Here is a 25,523-nt window from a genome sequence, read left to right as displayed (position 1 = left end):
TATTGTAGTTGGTAAATTAACAATAAAGGGTGAAACTATAAGTTTAGTGTTTTAAAGCATACACCAATAATAAAACCATTGCCAGTATAAAAAAAAAATGATAAAACCATCAAAAATTAGTAAATAAAGATTGAATACTTAAGCAATAAGATTGAACTACTAACATATACAAGTTATAATATCTTTTAAATCGTGTAATTGCACGGGTATTATACTAGTTTGGTACTGAAAATGTTGTATTTGGATCCCCACTTGAGGTTAAGCCTTCCTTATATGTGGGTCGCCAATCTTAGGCTCTTATAGAAGCAAAGCTTGGCACAACGCCGCTGCGCAAGGTCACACTGTCACAGTGTCAAAAACTAGCAAAGCCCTGTTGCGAGAGAACAAGTGAGAAAACCATGTCTTCTAGAGCAGGAACGACGCCATCAACATACTCTCCTTCAACCCAAAAGAAGAAACCCCAAAAACCCACTTTCAATGACTCTAATGGAGTTCGTTCCGATGGTCGTGGCTTTTACCAGTGTAGACCTGCTTGTATGTTCTTTCTTTTCCCTCTTTCTACCCTTTTTAATTCACTATTTTAGCTTCTGCATTTTGTTTTTTTAATTGGTTTTCGCTTTTGATTCTAATTTTCCTCTCTTTTTGGTCATTTCATTGTTATTATCATATTGCATGTAGTGTTCTGTGTTCGTTTTGGCTGTTAATTTGTACTGGTTTGTTGGTTTTTCTTGGCAATTATTTCTGGGTTTCGCGGTGTGTTTTCCTATACATTAGAGTTTTTCCTGTGTGGAATGATGTGTACATTGTATAATTCTTTGGGGTGTAGGTTAAGAATGCGCTTAGATTATCGAAATTTACTCGCATTACTTCAATTCTAGTCAAGATACCTCGATTATGTTGAAGTTTGAACAACATAGTTGTAGATAAAAAAGGTAAACCAAACTGAAAGAGAAGAAAATATCATGTTATATATTTTCCCAGATGGGCTAAGTCGCCTGAAATATGAAAATCATGTTCAGAAGTCTTTCAAATTACAAACATGTTCGGCAGTGTTTCATGAATTCCATATCTTTGCACCCATATTTAATTCTAGAATGATGTACTGGTGTCAAAAATATTGAGCCTTGGCATGCCCCACCAATGGGATATGTATCCATAGCCAAAATTGTTACCGATGTATAGCTAACATGGTTTGCATGGAAAGTTGATTTTATGGTGGCTTAGTTGAAAAATCATGACTTGGTTTGTGGCATGGATAGTTATTGTCTCCCCACCTCAGAGCAACATGGGGATAGGGTGGTTAATTGGTTACACCTTTGGTCGTCTTTGGGTAGGGAGCAAGGCAGCAAGCACTGGTACCTTTATCATCATTCAGTTAGCAGAAGAACAATCAACACTCAAGAGTGTAAACAAATGACGTTACTTAACTAGCTTGCTCGGTTAACTCTCCTACCATTTTCCTCTGTTAATTTCCCCTTAAACAGACATCTTCTTAACAACTTGATATGGATTTTCTTTTCTTCTTAGCTCTCCAGTATCTTAACTGATTTGAGACATTAGTGGTGGAGTGGTGGATAAGAGCCTTAAGAGGGTGTATGAGATTGGATGCAGTAAATATACTTTAGGTGCAGTTATTTCTTCCTTGATTTAAAGTTTATGTTAAGGTATAGTTAGCCTTTAACTTCTTGAGTTGAGAACCTAATTGTGTCTTGTGATGGGCCAATGGATGTCTTTCATATGTAAGTGGAAGAAAATCTAGCAGACCTAATGAATTTCAAGAGTTTCAACCTAGCTTACCTGTCAAAACTGGACCTGTCTATACTGCCTGCATCGCCTGCATGATGCCATGATATAAAATTGTTGTACCTATACTTGATTAAATCGTTGAAGTGGTTTTTGTTATCCATGGTTTTGTGTAATTCATTTTGGCTTGGACTACTCTTGGTGCATCTTCATCGGCTAGCTCACTGTAGAATGTGTAGGAACTCGGACTTGCAAGAGATTCAACCTCGCCTCTCTAAAGTGGCTCCTACCTTCTATTTGGTGGGGAGGGCTAGGGGCAGTGTTACCTAATTCTCTAATCACCTCACGAATCGCGAACCAAAAGAGGAACTATAACATGAAAAAGGTACAATGTTGGTATAATTTAGCAAATTAGGTAGCGAATCAGGTAACAGTTGGTAGGGATTTTTATTTATGCAATTTTTTCTGTTCTAGTAGACCGGCTTCTTCCTTTGCACCACAAAATTGGTAAAGCATGGCTTGCTACACGCAATGAATAATAAGTAGATGATAGTGAAGAATGATTTTAGTCAAGTGTATTGTTTTGTAGTAAGTGTTTAAGTCTTTTGAGAAATGGGCATTGTCTTGTGGTACTTTGACGGTGTGATTAGGTATAGGGAAAGGTACACTTTCGGTAATACAAATAAGTTATACATTTTTAGCTTTGGGAGGAAGGCAGCTAGGGAATTATACATAGATTAGACCAGTTAGAGAGGAGGCATGAAGGAAATATTGATGTTTAGCTTTTGGTTAGAGGTTGTCTATCCACTTGAATGTCTGTGATTGTAGCCCCAATTTGATTATTAATTGCATGGAATAACAAACAACTAACAACTTTCCCCAAATTCTTTTCTATTTCCTCATTTCTGTCTTTCCAGTCTATTACAAATTGCTTATTTAACGCTTTCTTTATTTGCAGACTTGAAAACTGGTGCTGTCAGCGCTGCTGGTGGTTCTGCATATGCAGAATTTGGCAACACCAAAGTCATTGTGTCTGTGTGAGTATATCTATGCTTGCATATAGACTGCAATCTCCTTTTAAAACAAGGAGTTCTTTACAAAAGACATGATTCCAAATTAGACTACTTAGTGTTACACTGTTACTGTGTTAGATATTAGTTCCATGGATGTGTTCAAGTGTGATGTATGTTTGTTTTTACTTTCCCCATTGCCTTCTGTGCGTAGCTTTCGAAAACCTAGATTCCAGGGACGAAGCCAGAAACTCATTCCAATGGGGGCCGAATTTTACGCCATCAAAATTTTCAATTTTTTAGTTTAATCTATATTTTATTTTATTTTATTTTTGTTCTAAAAATATACTTGTATTCGTGTAAAGTAAGCTTAATGTTCTTTTAAAAAAGTAGCTCCATGAATAGTAACGACTGCAAACTTTGTACAATTTTAAGGATATTAAGTGTAAAATTATGAAGGGAAGTGAAAATGACAGCAGTTGCTAGGATTTGATCTCTAGATCTCCAGGCACTCAACAAGTCACAATGCATTCCCCTTTACAACTGAAGCAAGCTCATTTATTGATCAATGTATGGCAAAAATTAACTTTATACAAATTGTGACAGGGGCCAAGGCCCCCTTAGGCCCTACGGTAGCTTCACGCCTGCTATAAAGAGACTGGTCAAAAGGGAATGGTTCAGCTTTATGTTGCTTTTCAAAGAACTTGTTATATACATAATGTAGGATTTTTAAAAATGGAACTAAGTTAAGAAAAAGTATTTACTAGCTCCTGGGTTATGAAATATGGTAAGTTTTGGTAACTACAGTTGAATGAATTTTTGTTTCCTGTTTAAGGAGAGTGGAAAATGATCTGCTGCAATTGACAATGGATTTTACCAGGTTGGTATATATCCGCATGGTCATTGATTTGCAGAAGTGAACTGGTTCCCTTTGGAATGCCTAATAGTTTGTGTTAGTAAATGCAATTTGACACATTTCTAGTCAATACTGCAAACTGACACTAGCCTAGTTTCTGGTTTACCATTTCATTGGGTCCTGGGTCTCCTAGAGTCTTCTGTGCATGGTGAGAAACAATGAAATTTCTGCAGCTAATTGAACAGTTCTTCCCAGTTCCATGCATTGTGTAAGAAATCTCAGAATAAGTTGTGGAATCGCAAACAATTGATTTTGTTATTGGGACACAAAGGAACTTAGAATCACTTGCAAGGAGATGTGAGACTGGAGGTGTTCACTATAAGGTGTTGAGGGTTTAGAATCATATCAAATAAGATTGGTTTTTGGTAATTTGAAAAACATTCAGACTGTTAATAATGAAATTGTGCAATATACTCTGGAGTTATGTAAATTACCTAGGAAATTGCTACTGATAAGTTGGTTTCGTGCAGCATGATTTGAAGTTGATATATGGAGTGTTCCTTCTATGTGAGACATATGGAGTGTCAAATCTGGTGCAACAAACAAGTATAATAAAAGCAGATGATTTTTTATTGTTGTTTGAGACCTGGAGAAAATTGGTCTATTTCACTTATTCTACTGATTAGAGATAAAAAGTTGGGTTTCTAATATTGAGGTAAAGGTGTGGAACTTGTTTTGGCTGAAGTATTCTTTCTTGGGAAGTGCAGGTCAAGGGCTTCTGTTATACGGTGGCTGAAGTTGTCTGTCGTCCTTGTTTGTATAGTAAAACTATGATATTGGATTCTTTAAGATATTTAGGGGAGATAAGTTGTAGTACTAAAGTGTAAGTTAGAAGTCAAAAGATGGATGCAAGGTCCTACGGCGAAGAAGTGAGGTGAAGGAACCGTCAATACATAAAAGGTCGGAGCCTTATCTGGAAAATTTATGTTCTTAGTGAACACAAAGGATCAAAGTCAAATGAAAATGAAGGGTCTTTGTAAATAGGAAAGAGTGTCTATTTATTTTGGAGAAGCCAGGATGTATAACTACGGGAGACATATCTGCTCTTTTATGGGTTTACACTATAATATGCTTTTACCAACTCTATTCTGAGTGTAATTTAGCTGCATCATTTTCTTCTTTCTATTGTGCTTTAGACGCCGCACCAGGAGCAGGAAGGGGGGGGGGGGGGGGTGGGAGCCAAAATTTTAGCCAACATCTTGATTTTCTAGATTCAATTTTTTGCTTTCAGAAAATATGCATCTTCAAGATTGGATTTCTTTCCACTTAGAATATCATGATTTTGACGGTTTTAGCACCTAATGTGAGTTGTTTAAGGTAGTTGATAAGATTTATTTTTTGAGCTCCTTTTCTCGTGGATTCTTAAACTTGTTACTTTTGCCATCTAAAACTTCATATAGTGAAATTTTTCCGGTGCAATGGTTGGTTTTAGCTATATTAAAGTGCTATATTGCATTTTTATCCTTTAGAGTCATTATCATTATAGTCTATTTTAGTCATTGTCTTTGAACACAAATTTGTTTTAGTGTCTAACCTCATGTACTCATGTATACTGCCATACCCTATGCTTTTGATTGATACTGTGGAGCTAATGAGCTATCACTCTGTTTATGTTATTTTGCATGCGTTTTTAACTTTATTTTATTAGTGTGCCGCAAAAGCATTGCTGGTTTTCGTTGTTTTCAGTATATTAATACATGTATTTGTTGAGGCACTAACTTGCTCTAAATTGTAATGTTTATATGGTTATTTAACAGTGTGTTTGGGAACTCTAGTTTAATCAGGAAAAATGTGTAAAATTGTGGAAATAGGAGAATTCCTTAATTTTAGCTTATTTGATAATTTAAATGGAAAAGTGAATATGTGGAAATCTGTGGAAATCAACTAGTTATATTTTGCCTGATTTATTTTTCACACTTTTCCCCTCAAAAGTGATGGGAAAACTGTGGAAAACAAAATTAAATAAGTGAAAAATATGTGATATTCCAATTTCTCCAGCTTTCCGTAATAATTAGCCTAACAAATTAAAATTTAGAGATTTCTACATATTTCTTCAGATTTACTTTTCTACGGATTTCCATAGTTTAACTTTTCCTCACATTTCCAAGTTATTTTTGTTCCCAAACACCGTGTAAGTCACTATGCGATGGTGGAGTAGGAATAAGTGAATTCGCAGTTTACAGAAAATTCCATGTAACTTTTGTTTCAATGACAGAATGATGAAATACTTTTATAGAGCTTGAACTAGTTAGTTTCAAAGGTGATATGTACTTGGGCCTTGTCCAGTTCAACCTAAAAAACTAATACCCGTTTAAAAAATTAGCTTTAACCAATAAAATCAGTTTCAATAAGTAAAGTCAGTTTAATAATAATTGAAAATCAGTTTTGTTCAGTAAATATCAGTTTTTATTAGTGATGAGATTGGACGTGACCAGCCAAATCTTCTACTTCTCAAAAGAAGCCACTGTCTGCCTTGCATGACTGGATTCCTTCATTTATGCACACCCCTTGTGAGAATCACCCTTGTACCACTGGCCAAGCAAACAGCCACTGTTGTAGTACTAAATAGTATTTAATCAAATTCCAAAAGTTCTCAATAGTAAAACCCGAGTTTCTACCTATGTCATAGAGAGCTACCTATCAATCTAATTTTTTCTCGTTTTTCCAGTCGTTTGGTAGTCTAAGATGAGTTGGATACAAATGCTATGGGCTCCTGTTATAATTAACATAATTACAACAGAAAATGTAGGAAGAAGAAAGACATTTGATTGATAGTAATGGAATTACAGAAAATAGATGATAGGGATCAAGCTTTTTGGTGGCCTTATTCACTCCCAAAAGCTAAACAAAGCTAAATCAACACATCAATATTCTGTATGCTTTTCTCTTTGCCTACTCTCCCTAATTTATAGTGGACTATCTTACCCCTCAAGCTGTCCTTCACCAACTGGTTATGCAAAAACTAAACTACCTGTTCCTATTAGGCTAGTTCATTATGACTCCACCCTAAGACACTAGGCTGTTCATCTTGCTTCAAATTTTACATAACTAATCTAGTGACAGCCCTTTAAATGAAGTGTTTCTTAAAATTTTCTAGTTTCCAAGGTATTCTAGTTGACTATAAACGTGAAGTAAATAGGCAACCTTTAAATGAATTTAGCCGGGTTAACTAACCTCCCCGTTTTGACAAGGGTTTTAGATTTCTGTCCTGCAAGTCCCTCTGGAACTTCTGGAAACTGGATTCCAAAAAAAGAAGTCAACTTGGCAGCCAAAGAATAAAATTGACCTTCAAAAAGTTTTGGATTTAAAATTAAGAAGACCTGAATATGGAAAACTTTACAGCCAAGGAACGGCTTCAGATTCCATACATTTGAAGGACCTGACCAGGGATCAACACCCACTTGTACAAAGTAAATCTTGAAACTGTCCATCAACATCAACTTCTTCTAATTATTTCTTAATATGTCGTTGCTCCTAAAAAACAGAAAATGCATATCTCAATCAGTTGGCCCAAGTTTCTCTCATTAGTTTCACATAAATTCAGATGAGTGATATCTCCTGTTGGTGACTGTTCTTATGCAGATGTTGGAGCCAATGCTTAACTTGCCTTTTTTATTGTAGCGTAGAAACCTACTGCCTCATCCACCAACATTCCTCAATAATCCTCGTTCACTAAGAAATAAAATCAAACCATGAAATTAGAAAGAATATACACTCCTTCAACCAAATTGGAAAGCGGACCTTCTGAAGGATATACATAAAAAACATCCCAGAAACGTGGTCACTAGCCTGACTTTCTTAGCCTGTTCTTCTAATAACACTGACAGATATACTTATATATGGCGGTCAGTAGAACTCTAAATGAAGAAAATTTTCTTTGAACAATCAATCTTAGCATGAGATGTCATATGTAATTTCATTCCTCCATTATTTTGGAAAGCCCATCTACTAAAGGTGACACCAAATCCTTACAAAATTGCAGTCGTAAGCCGATATTATTGTAGCAGAGACTCTAAATATGCCTGAAAAAGTATCCTGGAAAAGTATCTAATATGCCTTTCACAGAGGGTCAAATAATATTACAAAATATTATATTAGACATTATATGGAATATGGAAATAATCAAAATAAAAGTAAAAAAATGCTCATTAACTTAAGAAAAGAATCAATAATTAAAGTATATCAGTACTCTATTTTTAGTCATCTTAAAGAATAATAATTCATATAAATATTGCATCAGATATACAGAAAGAATTAAAATAAAATTCAAGTTTATTTAATTTCATTAGGAAACTTTTTATTATTATTTAAATAATAAATAAATGAATTTAATAGCATTCGTTCGTGCACGGGTTCTAAACTTGTACCGGAATAAACTTTAGAACCTCCAGTATCTTCTATAAAAGTTGATTGTGGTCCCGACTATGACCGGCATTCTATGAACAGTCCCTAATATGGATTATCCAAGCCTCCTAGGTTGGACTACGGTTTGAAATGCATTGGACTCTTGTAGGTAAATCCGTGTCACGTGATGGATATTTAATGGTCACATTTTTTTTGACTTTTCCTTTTTCTTCCTCTGTTACTCCTTTAATTAACCCACTTTTTTCTTTCTCCATCAAACCTCAATCAATTTCCTGAAAACAGAGTTGATGTACGCTCATGACTCATCGATCCCCTATTAGCAAAACCATTACAAATGCAAATATCATCCAGATTCTTCCTCTTTGAACGTTCTTGTTGGATCTGGTTTTGGTCAAGGGAACTGGGTTAACACCTCCCTTGGCTTCGCTTTTCTCCCGCTTCTTCCTCGAGGCACAAATATTTTGCAACTTGCAAGGGGAGATAGACTGCAGGGATTGGAGTACCATATAAAATATTGCGGATGCGGTCGCAATCGCGTTAACGGTTGTATTATCGCGGAAACCACTTGTAACGGAAAAATAGAACGGATCGCGGCTAACGCGGTATGAATTTCTCAAAAAAATCATATTACTAGGTTTATGCTTTGTTTATACCTTTTACGTTTAAAAGACATTATTTCAACACAACCTAACAAACCCTATTATAATGTGAGCAAGGGACATATTTTGTGAACAAATCATTCATTATCATTACCCCATTGTCTCAAAGAGGCTCCCGCAAGAAGCAGGGTAAGGGGGGGTCGGACGTACGCAATCTTGTTTTTAAAATACATAACTAACGACTAAAATATTTTTCTCCAATTTGTACAAAAAACGGTGTAACGTGAAAAAAAGCGTTCTAACGCGGCGAGTCACCGTTATGTAACGGGCGACGTGGGGAGAAAGATGTGATTTTTGTCGCACCGTTATATAACGAGGTGCGCGGAACGGTAAATCCTAAATCCGTTGTTACGTAACGACCGAGTTTTAATTCCATTGATTGGGCCAAGAAGTCGTTGTCGTCTTGCCATTGAAGAGTGTCAAAGTTTGCAATCACTTCGTCCATTTTAAGTGAAAAATCATTACCAGGCGATAAACTGGGGTCTAATGTGGAATGAAAAGGGTTCCATTGCACTCAATGCTTCTAGAATCTTGCAATGGTTGACGACGAAGTACATGAATTCGTGCATGTGGATAATATTTTTTAATTCAAATCAACAATTAGCAAACTGGAGTATATAAGAAAACTGGAGATTAAGGGGAGAGACAGCGAGGAAGGGAGAGACCTGATTGAGTCGGAAAGTGGTTGAATGAGTGGTGCGAGGACCTTTTACATAGCTATGGTAGTCCTAGATATGCAGAGCTGTGGAGGGAGGGAGAAAGAATTAAGGATGGGCATTAAGGGAGTCAACACAGTACAAGACAAAAGAAAAATTGTCATGTGTTAATGTGCCGTCACATGACACATGTTTACCTACAATAGCAGGTAAACCAGTTGACAACCCAAAGCCCTCCCCATCCAATGCACTTCCAACTATGGTCCAACCGAGGATTATCCATATTTGGGACTGTTTATAGAAGATCAGTCATAGCCGGAGACCATTTTTATCAAATTTTCCTTATCTTTTTTCTGTCTGTACTTTACATGCAGTTGTCCGGTGGATATCTGACGATATCATTGACAACAGCCTCCTTATAAATGCAGCATTTACTTTCCGCTTTCAGGATAACCTAAAGTCATTTAAAACACTGCTGCGCACGTGGCTTAAAAATGCAGTTTAAGCATTTACTTCTTGCAACTTCTTCCCATTTGCTCTTACTTATCATTTCAAACTTCATCTCTGTATGTATAATGTCTGAAATATTGGTAAGCTAATTGGATGATGTGTCTCCTGGTCTTTTTCCATGAAATTTTATGGAGATGACTTTGTAGCTTTGACTCTTCTAGTCTTCTCCTTTAAGTTCTAAAATGTGCAATACATATCTTGCATATGATCAGAATGAAATGTTTTTCTATGGTGGCTACATAAAGTAAATATGTTATATTCTTACTAGGATTGCTCAATGGCTGTCATTTCTAACATGATTTAGGGTTTTAAAATTGCTCAAGGCCAAGGGTTGTCATTTTAACATGGTTAACATTTCACTTTGATTCTTTTCTTGGTACTATCTTTGACATTCACTTCTTGTAATCTGGTGGTTGCATTTTTAATCTTTCTCTCACATTAACCATCTGAACTATTGGATACATCCTGTGGTTTGTAATTAAGAATCAAATTTACTATTCCCCAGATATGGGCAGAACAGTTTGAAACAAGAACAATGGTGACAACAAACCATTATCTATTGAATGTTACAACTCTAAAATCTGAACCGCTGGAGAGTCACCTTCTGGATACCGTATTGCTAACATCAAACAAATAGTAAAGCTTATTGTTATTAATCTCTATTCTATAAGGGAACTCCCCATGTTATTATGGTAAATGATATTTTAGTGCCCCCCTATAGAATAGTCTATTATACCCTCGTTCACAAGTGAATTAATAACAAACCTTACCCTAAATTAAATCAAGAGTAATTAAAATCATACTTGCCAATTTGGAAATAAATTAAATAAATTCAATCTAATCTTTATGATTATTGCAACACAACTTATGATTAAACTAAATTTGGGGATAACATCAATTAACCCATAATTCACGTCAATCACCTCTCAAGAAGCCAAAAATAAGTAGCATTTGTTTACTATATAAACTTAACCCCCTCCCCATCCTAATCACTCAAAACACAATATGGAGTATATGTTTCGCTCTCCCTTTATTTGATCTCTAATGTATGACCATGTTATACATTTACTTGATAGAATATTGAGCATATTATTAGTTGTAGTTGAATAGCTACTAATTATACAAATATAATATCATTTTTTTTTATAATTACGATCTTACAATCGTACATTTGGTGGATCTTAATCGATCATTTCATTTCAAAGTTTTCTAACCTATCTCTTTTATTGCTTAATATTTTCATAATTGTTTATTACTTTGTAATAACTAATCAAGTTAATTGTGATGAAATCTTGCAATGGGTGTTAAATCATTGATTAAGATACTTTCTGAAGAAAAAAAGAGGTAGTCATTCTACAATAATAAATATTGGTTTATTAATGTTGGTTTACATGCATTCTAGATGCGTGCATAAAGGACTAGTACAAATAAAAAGTAACACAAACTTGACGGCACTGGTAGTAGATGTAGTAGCAGGAGTTGCTGGAAATGCTCTACCTTGAAATGCAACCATAGGGTTATGTGCTGGCAACTGCAAGTTACATTTATGGTGTTATTAGTGGTAGGATGTAACTAATGTTAAATCTCATAAGCATTGACTACTTAAATGGTTCAAGTACTCCTTTTAAAAATCCAACAAGGGAGTTTTGTGATATTAACTTCAGCAAATCCTTTATTTTCATCTTTGGTTTTAAATAATGCCTTTAGAGTTTAGAATATACCTTGAGTGTCTTTGACCTGTATACCTTCGTAACTGACAGTCTGATATACCCAATTGTTTATGTATTTATATTCTGGGGGAGGGTAACAATTGACATAAAATTTTGTTACTTCAGATTTGGACCAAGAGAAAGTAAGAAGGCAATGATGTACAGTAATGTTGGCCGGCTGAATTGCAGTGTCAGCTATACACCTTTTGCTACCCAAGTTCGTGGGCAGGTAAAGGATTTTCTTAAACAGCAAATGGGTAGTCTATTATCTTTGTGCTTTGTTGTATTGCTCATGAAGTTTTTCTGCGTTATTATACATATAATTTAATCTTTCTAGGGCTCAGAACATAAAGAGTATTCCTCAGTGCTCCATAAAGCTTTGGAGGGTGCAATATTATTGGAGTCATTCCCGAAGACAACAGTTGATGTTTTTGCATTAGTAATGGAATCTGGTGGAAGTAAGTTATCTCTTATCTGCATTGAACAAATATTTCCTTTCCCTGAGAAAATGGTTGGAGGTTCAACACTCAATTGAAATTATGACACTATGACAGTGCACGAACTAAGGATAGGTAGATCTTTTCAGCTACAGTTGTCATGAATTCTTTTCGGCTGTGCTCCGTTATTCTGTATTGGTTGCTAGATAGAAGAAAACTAAAATCTGACTGAAACCTTTCAGTTACTTTTCCTACTTAACACATACTTTTTGGGATGTGTGGAAAATGTCAATTCAGTTTCCATAACAGTATTAGGATATGATTGAATTTCACAGGACACCTTCAGAGTTATGGAGAAAGGACAGAAAGGAACACAACTATTACAAGGGTGTTAAAAAGGCTTAAAACATGTTAAATCCTGAACTATGATGGGTTGGGAATATGTGACAATGAGTTCCAGACATGGGGCTTCTTTGACATCTCCTACCTGTTTTGCTTCTTTAGGGATAGTTTGTAGGATCACAGAAAGGGAACTTTGGATTTTACAGTTCTGTTGTTTTTGCCCTCTGATATCTCTGTTCTTTCTCTCTATTTCTTTAATGGGGTCATCCCACATCTGTTTTGACTGAACCTACCAATCCTTGGAAATTAGATTCCTTCACTTGGATAGTAAAGGGGAAATCAACTGCCTCCAAAATCCTCGGAGTACTGATTTCCTTATCTGCATCCATCCCCTGCCTACCTCCCACTTACTGCTGCTTCCACCATTTGGCCCATAAGGCCATAACATTTCCACTGTCCCCTTCACTACTTATACTATCCACGGTTACGTAATACGGACTCCGATTTAGAAAGATTCGAAGTAATGTGACTACGATGTCAATCTAATTCGGCCAGTAATCGAGTTGACCGATCTTGAGTCTTCTTCGCCGAATCGTCACTGATCTATGATTTTGAAGCTTCTGCGTGAAAATGGAGGATGGATGATTTGATCCATTAATCGATCTGATTCAATCTTGAGTTTTCTTCGCCATTGCTGATTTTGAAGCTTCTCTTCTGGGTGAAAACGGACAATGGAAGAGGAAGGTGAAGAGTAAAATGGCGGACAGCTGTAAGCATGGAATCCTAAAAAATCAGAAGGCCCGTAATCTTCATTGAATAATTGCACGAGTACGTAGGAATATATAAAGGTTGAAAGCTGGATTCTTTTTCTTATAATTGAATAATTGTACTTAAGAAAACATTTTAAAATTATGTGTTTTTTTCCAATTAAATGAAGTATCGTATTTCGTAGTATTTTGTATTATGCTATTAAAAATCGTATTTCACTATACCTGAAAACGTATTACAATTCGACCAACCCTCGTATTTCGTACTCCCTCCGTCCCGGAATACTCGACTCGGTTTGGCCAGCACAGAGTTTAAGAAACTTGAATTGACTTATTTAATTTAATGTAGTTAGTGGGAAATGTGTAATGGGGTGGGGTTGGGGGAGAGTAGGGGTTGAATTTTTAATTATTTTTTGTATGGAGTAGGGGGTAGGTGGATTAATAAGGGTGGAGTGAGAAATAATATAATGGAGTGAGAAATAATATAATATTGTTAGAATATTTCTATTTTAAGAAACAGGTCAAGTATTAAGGGACGGCCCGATAAGGAAAACAGGTCAAGTATTCCGGGACGGAGGGAGTATTCCTATTGCGTATTCATACTAAATCGTACTATCTCCGTTTCATAAAGATCTTTACAGTTACTATTTGCACAAATATTAAGACAAAAGTAAAAAAGTTGGTTGAATATAATAAAATATGGATAAAATAAGAGAAATGTGGAAAAAGGTGGATGGGTGTAAGGAAAAAATGAATAAAGTAAGAAAAAGTGAGTGGAATATTGTAAATATTGTGGTGTAAGAAGGGTAAGGTAATAAATTTTCATGTCCACAAATGGAATAAAGCAAAGTGTAAAGACCATTATGAAACGGACTAAAACGGAAAGTGTAAAGATCATTTTTAAACGGAGGTAGTACTATGTATTAGACAACCCTGATTCTACCTGCCACATAGGCATTCCTCCCTCGTATCCACGACTACTCAATATCTGGACCAATTAGTGTTACTGCTTCTGGTCTATATGCTTGTTTTTTTAATGATATATTGACACGTTTCAAAACAGTATGCCATATTTGACTTTGGGCGCCAAGTGAGTGAGTTGTTAAGTCATGTGTCATTGTCCAGTACATATTCCTTCAGCATTTATGAATTTGTGCATCATGTCGACAGGTGATCTCCCGGTTATTATATCATGTGCCAGTCTTGCTCTAGCTGATGCAGGGATCATGATGTATGATTTGGTTGCTGCAGTTTCTCTGGTATGCATCTCATCCAATTTTTTCATTTCCCACTGATTTTCCTTCTGGGTTGTCAGAAAAGTAACGTGGCCTCTATTGTTGAAACCATATCTTGTTATCTTAAGGTCATATTATGTATATATGCTATAAACTTGGAAAGATACTCACTCACTAAGTCACTAAAGCTTGTCTTTGGAATTCATTAGGATGAACGTAACCACCCATCCTTTGTTCATTGGCTATTGGTATCACAGTTTGTGTTGTTCATTGGCTCCCTGTTAGTTTGTTTTCTTCTTTTGCATCTACTTTTGATTCTTCTACCTCTGCATCTGCTAATGCATCTTCTGCCCCTTTTTTTGTGGGTTGAGAACTTGAGAGTGCTGTTGCAATGGCAACATTAGGAGGGTTGCACTTTCTTTTGTTATGACCCTCCTGTCCACACTTAATACAACCTATTCAATCCTGTCATTGTGGCATCACAAATACTTCCACCTTGTTATTCTTCTATTTACAATTGAAACTTTCAGGAGTCCACAATTTCTATGCTACATCCTTCACCACTTCTTGTCACTGTTCTTGGATCATCTAACTCAAGCTTGGAAATGGATGGAAACAGAGAATATCCTCCATAAATAAATGAGCTTTTGCCAAACCTTCCATTTCTCATTTGGAAAACACCCCCAAATCTGTGGAAAGTCAAAAAATAAACTTCCATGGTACCGTACCCTGTACTATTCCTCATTTCTCATCTATCCAACATCTACTAATTCGTAAGCTACAACAAACCGTATTTAAATCCTTTTAATGACCAGTGCATTCTTTTCCATACAAGAATTCGTAGAAAAAAAGAACCCAAGACACTGAACTTAAATCCGAAAAATTCAAATTAGAAGAAATATCTGGTGAGGAAGCTCAGAAGGTGAGTTAACTATTTAAGAACTTACCTTGCAATTGGAATGTGCTAGGTGTTTTTGATAGTTGAGATAATTGAAGGGATTCAGTTGTCGTCAACTAGAACTCCCTTCTTCTCATTAGCGTTATGAATTCATGGTACTCATCGCTTTTAAAAACAAATATTGCTTTCATTTAACTACCACTTGCAAATTGTTTTAATTGTGGATTGGTTAATTTAGCTGGGTATGAACAGAGTTAGGGATTCAGGTCCAAGATGATTCCCTAAAAGGAGATAAATAAAAACCCCCAGGTTTCAAAAGACAATTTAGAACTTTTAGGTTTCAAAAGTGTACTCTTTTATTTATGCTCTAGATTGGGTTTCGTGGGGATCTTAGAGTTTTGTTAGAGAGGTTGTTTGACATTTGATGAACTTAAGGACTTTAACTGCGAAAACTGACAAGTATAGCTGTTGGTTTTATAAGGAGGGATTTAACTGTTGTCCTTCGGTTACCCATCATGTTGGGGTCCCTACGGAGGGGATGAATTCTAAGTTAACAGTTGTTTAATGAGGCATTGTCTATGAAATAAATCATATATGATTGTGACAGGGTAAATAGGTGCGTGAATGAATTGCCAAAATATTAGGGGAGATTGATAGATTTGATACAAATGGACATTGCCTTAGGATTCTAGTACACTCCAATTGCCCTTTTTTTCTTTAACTTTGATAACACAAGATGTCAATGAGCAACATGATACCTAGTAGGTGAACTATGAGAAGAGGGAACTTAACTATGAGAAAGGAACTTCGGGAAATTTTCATTGCTGGCCTTATGTTTTTGCACTCTATTTGGCAACAAAAAATTCTGTCAATTTAGATATTTACAAGGGTACAATGGGGATAAATGTTGGACAAATAAGGAAAGATTTCAAAATGGCCTAATAAATAAAAACAACTCAATACGGAAAGATGACTAATATTCAAGTACGGGGGAGTATAAGAATTAAGGAAACAAAAATGGAGGGTTTTGGTTAATAAATCAATTAAAAGAATTAAGATGACTAATATTCATGGTTAATTTTTTATTATTTGGGAAAGAAATATTAAACTAGAATTTTTAACCCAAGCAACCACCATAGCCAGCATTGACCTTAACGGCTTCACCATCACCATCCTAACCCCACAAACCTCCATTAGTCCATCCACCGCTTCATGATCACCAACCCCACATTTCCTCAATAGGCTCCCATCGTACCCAACCTAAAGCCACAATTCATAACCCCTCGCTCACCTAAAACCACCAAAAATACTCATGCCAAAAAGACAAACACCTCAAATGTATCCTAGCAAAATCTACTGTCTAACCTCCTAACCTCCTTTAACAGTTTAACCTGCGCTCAAATGATTGTTGTTCGATCAAACCACAATGATTGTATATAGGGAGTGAAGGAAGTAGGTGGTCTGCCATGGTGTCACGACTCGAACCGTATGGTGCGCTCTTGTCTACGGGCGGCAAGGGCTTGTGCGAAAAGTGTGTTTGTTGAGGCCCGACGAGCAGGTGCTTGATTTAAAATAGGCACTCTCGCTTATTGGCGACAAAAGCGAGGGTCAAGGGTCAATGTGCGCACAAGCGGGACCGACAACGAGAATGTACTTGTTTTGGGGAGACTTTGATGAGTCTTGAAAAGCTTAAGAACGAGCGACATCGCAATATCTATAAAGGCTTTCAACAACGCTGGTATTTAAGCAAAGACAACTTCTGACGAGATATCTATTGGTCCATAGTCCTCATAAAGGTTTATTTTGAATTGGCATAAATTTATAGTAAATGTTGGATTGAACGCTGGAGTGACAGAAACATAATAATTATATCTAGAGGTTAGAAAACTATTTGAAAAGTCCTAAAAAGCAATAGATAAGGAAAATACAAGGAAAGGAAAGGAGTGAAGGAAGTAGGTGGTCTGCCATGGTCTGGCTGAAGGTCACCTAACTTTTTTCGAAGTTGCCGAGCATGATAGGTGCTAGCTAAGTTAGGGACTCTGGTGGTTTGTTTTCCAATGTTGAGTCTATTTTGTGTTTGGGTTAGCTACACTTTGTTACCAAGCTTTATGATTATGAGGAAGTTTTTTCCAGGAAAGGTATATGTATAATTCAAAACTTCACTATACTCCCTTCATTTGTCCTTTGATTAATTTGATTAGCCATCGAAATTTGGGGAAGGTCAATGATGGAAGAGATGTGGTGGTAATGTAGGTGAGGTGGAGTCATGGAGGAAAGGAACGTTGAATTAATGATGGGGGTCATTGGCGGGTTATGATCTTTTAAGTGGGCATCTAAAGAACGATTTCTTGAAATGTCTACCAAACTACCAAATGTGAATGGTTTTACTCACACTGTCCAAACAAAACATTTTTTCGAGTTTCCTTTGTGTTACTTTGTATAAAAATCAAGAATACATACATGTCTATGTATTAGATTTCCAAAATTTGTTGGCTTCCAAACGTGAAGTGCAAAACTATAGGGCCACCAATGAGAAAATCCAAGAATTTTTGTTAGTTAGAAAATTCCCCAGTATGATTCTGATCAAAGTAGTTCAACTTCTTTGTCCTCTTTTCCATAGTGGTCTGCGAGATTTCTGTGCAGTACTTGCAGAAAATGTGGCTTGGAAGCCAACTATCTTGGGTGTCTTATGTCCAACCAGTGTTACCCGGATCGTGGAACGCAGCCACGTTCCGTGCAACATTGTGTCTAACTATTTTGTAGGAATTGGGTTTTTCTCAAAATTGGGAACTGGCTCGATGCTGGTGACTGGTGATATGCTATTTATTTCAATGATATATCTCCTTCTAAATGTTTGGTAGAGTAGTGGGCAAATGAGATACATTAAGGGCTAGAAAACTTTGGCAACGAAGATGGTTGATACCTTCTAGAGATGTTCCTTGGCGTCTAAGGTACTTGCTAATGAGAGAAAATTTGCACTTTCCTTGATTATATGCTGCTTGTCATTTTTTCATTGAATGGATGAGAATGGTTATACGAAGTATTTAATTTTCCATCCCACATGTGACACATGCACGTAAAAACCTTGTGTCCACTAGGTGGTGGTTGGTTGATATAGTTTTTGGACACCACTTTATAGAAACTAGCTTGAGAAGGTATGGGAAAATGTTTTCTTATAATGAACTTTCTCGATGCTAGACCCCTCTGAACAGTAGGATTAAAATATTTCTCAGCCGTGCTCTTGGTGTCCGTTGGGTAAAGTTTTACCGTGGCCCATCTGCCAATCTGCCATTGATAAGTTGTAAGTAGATGACTTTGAAATGCTACCTTTGTGCTTTTGGATGGGGAGTCTGCTCCTTCACTTTGTCAAAGAAGCTTAACCCATGCTCATTTGTTGAAGATTGGCTACATAGAGAGGGATTAATATCTCATCCAAGCTCTTCATACAACTTTGGAAAAATGGTGATTGTGAAAGGATGGCCTAGCATATTTTTTTAATTTTGTAATTTTCTTCTTGTATTGCTGTCCTTGATTACATGGTTGTATTGCTGTCCAACGCTTTGGGACGTGTTTTGACACATTGATGAAGGAATAAAGAGTGGTGGACTTGAAATTATTTACATGTGGCTAATGAGCATAAATTTAAATATTTTTTTTACGAATATTGCACTTGGTACTTTGGGAATACAATTCATGTAGCAATGTTACGTATATTGCACTTGGTACTTTGGGAATCAATTCGTGTAGCAATGTAATTACACAGTCAAGTTATCGTGCTCCGTAGTTGTTACATTTTACCTCTGTAATTACATTTCAAATTACAGAGCTAAGTGAGCATTTTGACTGTGTAATCACAGTATCGTATTCCCAAAGTATGAAGTGCAATATTCGTATAAATATAATATTAAAATTGATGCTCATTAGCCACATGTAATAAAAGTCAAAGCTCACCACAATTTAATTCCTTCATCAAAGTATCAAAGATACTTGAATTTGAAACCTTTTTTTTTCTTCTGACATTATAAAGTTTTATTTTAAAGAATTTGAAAACCCCTCGCAAACCCTTATCCTGTACCTAAGCGAACCACGGATCAGGTAATCCTGGATGAACCAAACAGTGACAAAAGGGAATTACGAAACGTTCATTCCATTTCTAGAATAAATCCAATCAGGGTGGGGGGATTCAGGGTCATTCCTTTCCTGTATACCTTTATGGTTTTCATTCGTTTCCCCAGCGCGAACCAAACACCCCCCGATGGTCTAAGTCGTGTGTTGGCAAACATGGCCAAAAGAAATAGGAAGTTTTTTGTGGGATGCAGGGAATATTTTTTTCATAGTAAATTTAAATAGACCACTGTTGCTCAATGGCGTAAGCAGTTCTAGGATTCTGGGATGTTCAGGTGTGGAATAACTTTAATTGATTAAGGTTCAACTGCATATGTAGCCATGTAGGAGACGGGAGTTTTGCGGTTTTGATCATAGGATTATCAACTAGAACTGTTCTGTCTCAAACAGTCTTCATATTCAAGAAAAGCTTATAATTGGTGAACTGGGGAAATGGCTGTTAATGGAGGAATTTGCTGTACGGCTATATTCCAGAATTTAATGGGTGACCTTAGGTGGTTTCAATAATCACTTGGAAACATTTGTTGGCCCCTATTGAGCGTTGATCAATGCTGTGCATTGTCACCCTTTCTTGTTGCCTAAGGTTTACCTGATTAGATGGTTGAACGATTTAGGCACCATCCCTGACTTTATTTTCCATCAAAGATGTGAAATTGCAAATTACGCATCTTATTTTTCAGATGACTTGCTGCATTTCTCCAGAGCTAATATAGTTCCTTTGAAAATTGCCTTTTCAAGCTTTTCTAACTACGGTAGTGCTTGTGGGTTAGAAGGTAATTTAGATAATAGCGACATCTACTTTTGTGGCATCTTTGAAGAGCTTCATCAGACTCTTATGCATGAGATTGGAATTCTTAAAGGTATTTTGGTGTTCCAAATATTAAGAGTAACAAACTACTTATAGTCCAGGTGACTTTGTGTAGAGCATTGGTTGAAGAAGCTAAGGCTAGTACCAATAGCTTAACGTTACGATCATGCTATCCAAAATGTTTGTTGATAACTTGGGACTTTATGGTTCTCTTTGATTAGAATGTGTATGTGGGAATTGTGTAAAATTATAATTGTAATGATATATAATGTTGGTTTTGTAGTCTTGTGTTGGGCCCAGTCTCGTAATTGATCCTGTTCTGGAGGAGGAACGCTGGCAAGATGGAAGTTTAATGTTAACCTACATGCCTTGTCGTTCAGAGGTAACACAGTTGGCTGTTAATGGAGAATGGACAACCCCAAAGATTCATGAGGTATCTCATGATTCCTTAAATCTCATTCCTAATATCATACATTTTTGCTGTTTGGCTACTAGTCAAATAAATATAATGTGAATTTGCCAATTTGAATGCAGGGAATGGAACTCTGTCTTGATGCCTGCAAGAAGCTTGCTGGGATCATGAGATCGTGCCTCAAGGAAGAAGCTGATTCTCCTTCAATTCAGTAATCCCCTTGTTTACTTTCAGATGTTTCAGATGGATTTATGGTAGATAATTTATTCTACCAGTTTTGCCCTTAAGTTATTAGATACTCTCCATCCCATTGTAAATACCATACTCCCTTACTAGATCATACTGAATCAGTAGCTACGGAAGATTAGTGATTTTGAATGGGTAATTTCTATTAATGAGAAAAAAAAATTATCACTAAAACATAGATAACTTTTAAGTATTTTGAGTTAATTTTTACTATGATGTATCATATTTATAACCTATTACTATTTGGCCGTTTGTTAGACATGTTAGAGCAAAAAATTGTTGATCTTTTGACGAAGGAATTTCTGAAATTTTGTGATCGCTGGTACTTCAGAGTTCAGACAAGACGTAAGCGTATAAATAACTTCATTCAGCGGCTTGATCGGTCTGAGTACGAATAAGCAAGCTTACTAAAACAATCTTCTTTCAAAGTGATAACTTTTATGTGTATGTTAGAATCGATCGTTACAGATTATATTCAGAACAAAATCGATATGTCCAGATTAAAATTGATTTGTGTATATCATTTCCAAATTAGAATCAATATGTGGAGATCATGTCCAGATCGGAACCAATTCGTACATATCATATTTAGATCTAAACTGATATGCCTAGATTAGAGCTGGTATGATCAATATGTGCAGATCATGTCCAGATGAGAACCATTATGTCTAATCAGAACCATTATGTCCAGATCAAAACCAGTATGTGCATATCATGTCCAGATCAAAATCGATCTATACAGCTGATGTCCAGATTAGAACCGATGTATATAGATTATATCCATACCAAAACCGATATGTACAGATCATGTCCAGATCTGAACCATCGGTCCATATTAGAACCCATGCATACATTCAAATCAGAACTGGTGTGTCCAAATAATGTCCAAGTCAAAGTCATCATGTCCATATCGAAACCGGTATATCCGAATTATGTGCAACTCATAAACGATTTGGTCCAGACCATGTCCAAATTAGAATCGATCTATCTGGACCATGTCCAAGTTTATCTAATATATGGAATAGTTAAATAATGACTAAAGTTAAATAAAATAATTTGTAATTATACCAACATTATGAATTTGAATAAAATTCATTTTATATGTAAATTATTTAATATTAGTAATTATAGTTTTTGTTATTTAAATCTTAATTATGAAAAATCAGATCAGTTTATATCAGACCAAAAAAATAAGTTCATATCAGATCAAAAACATAAATTTAGATCAGATTAGATCATATAAGGAGAAATAAGGTGAACTAAACGGGGCCTAATTATATTGCATGTAATATTCACATATATTGCTCCTTATTTATATGATTGACAACTCTTTATATCCTTTAGGGATCATACGAATGCAGAGTACTCCTTCCGTTCCCAAATACGTGTCTTGTTTTTAATTGCGTTTCCTTTTTTTTTTTTGATAAACAAATTAATTCATTGATAAAAAGTCATACGACATCTACATAAAGATTTAAATCTAACAAATACATAACAATCGAATCAAATAAAAACTTCCTTTCACCATAGCTACGATCGTAGTATATCAAACATTCTGTATACCCTCTTTTATATCGTTGAGATTTACAGCCTTCATTGACGAGGGGGTCTATAGATCTGTTGTAGCCGTGATAAATATGATTTCCGTCTGATTCGTCTGATTGTAGTCGAAAGATTGTCATCCTCTTCGATCCCGCATAAATCTTTGCCAAAGAAACAACCTGAACTACATTAAACACACAAAACATAACTAGAAACAAACCCACCATAGGGGTACTTACTAAATTGAAACAATCAAACCCACTATAGGGGTACTTACTACACTGAAACTATGTAGTTTTATTGAAATCTAACGCAAAAACACAACAGAATTGAAAGAGAAGGGGCGGAAATAACCAAATTTCCGAAGAAAATTGGCTATTTCCGCCCTAGAAAACCCTAATTTTTGTACACCCTAAAAAGAGAGAAAAGAGGGAGAGAGGGGAGTAAAAATTGTGTTTCCTTGTAAGTGTCATGTTTCTATTTTAGAACATACAATTTTCTCCCCTTTTCACAAATCATGATTACTTTTTTTTTTACACATTCTAAACATTTTCCACTTTTCAATCCCTACACCCACTTTTATTTGTACTTTATCAATAAACAATTATTTACTTTATCCAATCCTCAAAAAAACACTCTCAATCATTGTTTTTCTTACATACTTCTCATTTTTCTTAATACACGCGCAATCATCCAAATAGGACACATATGTAGGAACGGAGAGAATATTAAATTATCAAATCATATATTACATAGACTATATATTACATTCATAATTGAAGATATTAATGTTTGAAATCATGTATTGGCAAACATACCTAAAAAATTGTACTCCCTCCGAACCTAAATATTATTTCCGTTTGTCATTTTACGCGGTTATTAAGGAAAAAGAAACATTATAAGACTGTTAAGGGAGGGCAGGAAGTAGCAAAATAAGAAGAAAAAAAAACGAAAAGGGTTTGCACGAATGATAGAAATATAGAATGTATGGATGACAACGTGCTCCTTCATTTCCGTGACTTGGGATCTCTCAAAGTCAGTCAAGTCTCCAAAATTTACGTGCTTTGTGTTGGTTCTTTGGGATTACAAAATTAACTTCATTTTGCCGTAATTTTTAAGCAAACTTTATTGCTCAATTTATTATTTCTTGAAATCATTTTTGTTTTAACATAATCTATGCCTATTTTGGTGGGAAATTTTATATTAGGCTCTGAAAACAATAGTTATAAAACACAAAAACAATGCCTTGGAAATGACCTTTGTCTACCCTTTTCATCTCTCCTCCCCTAAAACTCTCTTATCTTTCAAATTTGATGTTCTACTTATTTTGACTTCATTTTGTCTTCTTAATTGTGCAAAAACAATGCTTTGTCAAATTTCAGGGCTGTTGTAATTGTTGTTAGTCTGGTCATGGGTGGTTTTCGAATGGCGTAAAAACATGTTATTCATCTGTTTCTTTTTAAATGCATCATTTGAAAATTATAAGGATATCCTTTTAAAAAACTTTTTTTTTTTTTTTTTTATATTGTTAGTCTTGTTTTCTTTACCTTGTTTTCACTTATTTTAGGACAAATCATATTTAGACAATATTGAGACATTATTCTGAATTTAAAAAATGTTTGATTTTTTGCTAGAAGTTACTTTTACAATATCTTTTACCGTTTAAAACTAGCATAATTGTGTACTATATAAGATTTACTAGAATCTTAAGTAGACTTTACAATAATTTAATTATTAAATATTAGTGAATTGCTGACATGACATATGATGAATAAAGTTTAAGACAGTCTTTAGGGTTGCTGATAAGAAGAAAAACATGGAACATATATTTATACTAAACATTAATTTTGACATTTATTCCTAAATAATTCCAATTTCAAAAATTTATAAAATGCTTATTTATAACCCTAAGTGTTGTGTATATTGTAACATAAACACCCTAATTTTAACATTTAACATAAATGCCCCTAAATTTATAAAATGCTAATATCCGAAAGAGAGTTATCTATCATTATTCAATAACATAATTTTGTTATGTATGATATGAAACTTCAGTCTCTTTCCTTTTCTTTATATTGCAAGGAATCAAAACTAGTTTCTCCATATATCTCCAAAATAACCAACCAAGCTAGGGCTACAACCTTTCGAAGTCAAACAATTCATTGATGACTGAGCATGTCCGCATTAAAATGTGATTAACAACCGTAATCAACAACAATAATGATAATAAGAATTATTTTTAGGCAATTAATGATGAATAAATCAACAAGGTATTGACATAGTGCTAAAAGGAGGTCAAATATGATATGCCACATATTGGATCCTTCCTCCTCCATTATATTGTTCACATGAAATTCATCTAAAGAAAAATTAGATTTCATATTGTTTGCTACTAATATTGAAAGTGAATACTACATAGTACATTTTTATTGTATAGTTTGATGCATTTTAGTAATTCATAATTACTCCTAAATCCTACTCTTGAAAAGTGAATAGGTGTATTACTTGCATTTTTTTACCAAATAATTATTGTCACTAAATAATCTTTCTTTGACTTGGTTTCCAATCAAATTGCTTCCCTTAGGAAAGTAGTATGGGGTTGTAAATTTGCATTATATTTCCCCTTAATCTTGAAAATAAGTAGTATTGGGGGAAAAAATTTGCATTATATTTCCCCCTTAATCTTGAAAATTATTACGTGTTTTAATGCCCATTGGTGTTTTAATGCACTGTGTTATGTTCTACAAAATCTTGGGATTAACTTATTTATTTCTTTATTTAATACAATTCTACTAAATTTAATTGTGGACAAGGGTACTATAGAATATTGTATGGGACCAATTACTCGTTGGTTCAGTGGTGATTGGGCAGAACTTGGTAGAGAGAACCCGTGTTCGATCCCCAAAACAACAATTGGGAGGGGACGGGAACCTAACCACCTAGAACTCGCCCCGAATACGGATTAACCCTAAGGGTGAACCGGGTGCTAACACCAAAAAAGAATATTGTATGGGGGACATTAAATAGTTATTTACCGTAATGACATCAGAAGTTCACTTATATAATAAAGATAATACTCCATAAAAAAAATTATAACCATCTGTATTTTTTTAAAAGTTACATGTTGACCGACACAACCGCAC

The 25,523-nt window shown here is 35.2% G+C and overlaps 1 protein-coding gene across 1 annotated transcript; it reads left to right on the top strand.

Moving 5' to 3' along the window:
* Positions 1-278: 278 nt before the first annotated feature.
* LOC110802152 (exosome complex component RRP41-like) lies at positions 279-21,133 on the top strand. Its single transcript, XM_022007584.2, has 7 exons — positions 279-534; positions 2,702-2,780; positions 11,695-11,797; positions 11,906-12,026; positions 14,285-14,373; positions 20,464-20,613; positions 20,715-21,133. Exons 1-7 carry the CDS (start codon positions 399-401, stop codon positions 20,805-20,807), a joined length of 771 nt encoding a protein of 256 aa, XP_021863276.1. The 5' UTR covers positions 279-398; the 3' UTR covers positions 20,808-21,133.
* The last annotated feature ends 4,390 nt before the right edge of the window (positions 21,134-25,523 follow it).

Source organism: Spinacia oleracea, chromosome 5 (genome assembly GCF_020520425.1).
Source record: "Spinacia oleracea cultivar Varoflay chromosome 5, BTI_SOV_V1, whole genome shotgun sequence".
In the NCBI taxonomy this organism is placed as follows: domain Eukaryota; kingdom Viridiplantae; phylum Streptophyta; class Magnoliopsida; order Caryophyllales; family Amaranthaceae; genus Spinacia; species Spinacia oleracea.
This window is presented reverse-complemented; position numbering and strand designations above follow the sequence as displayed.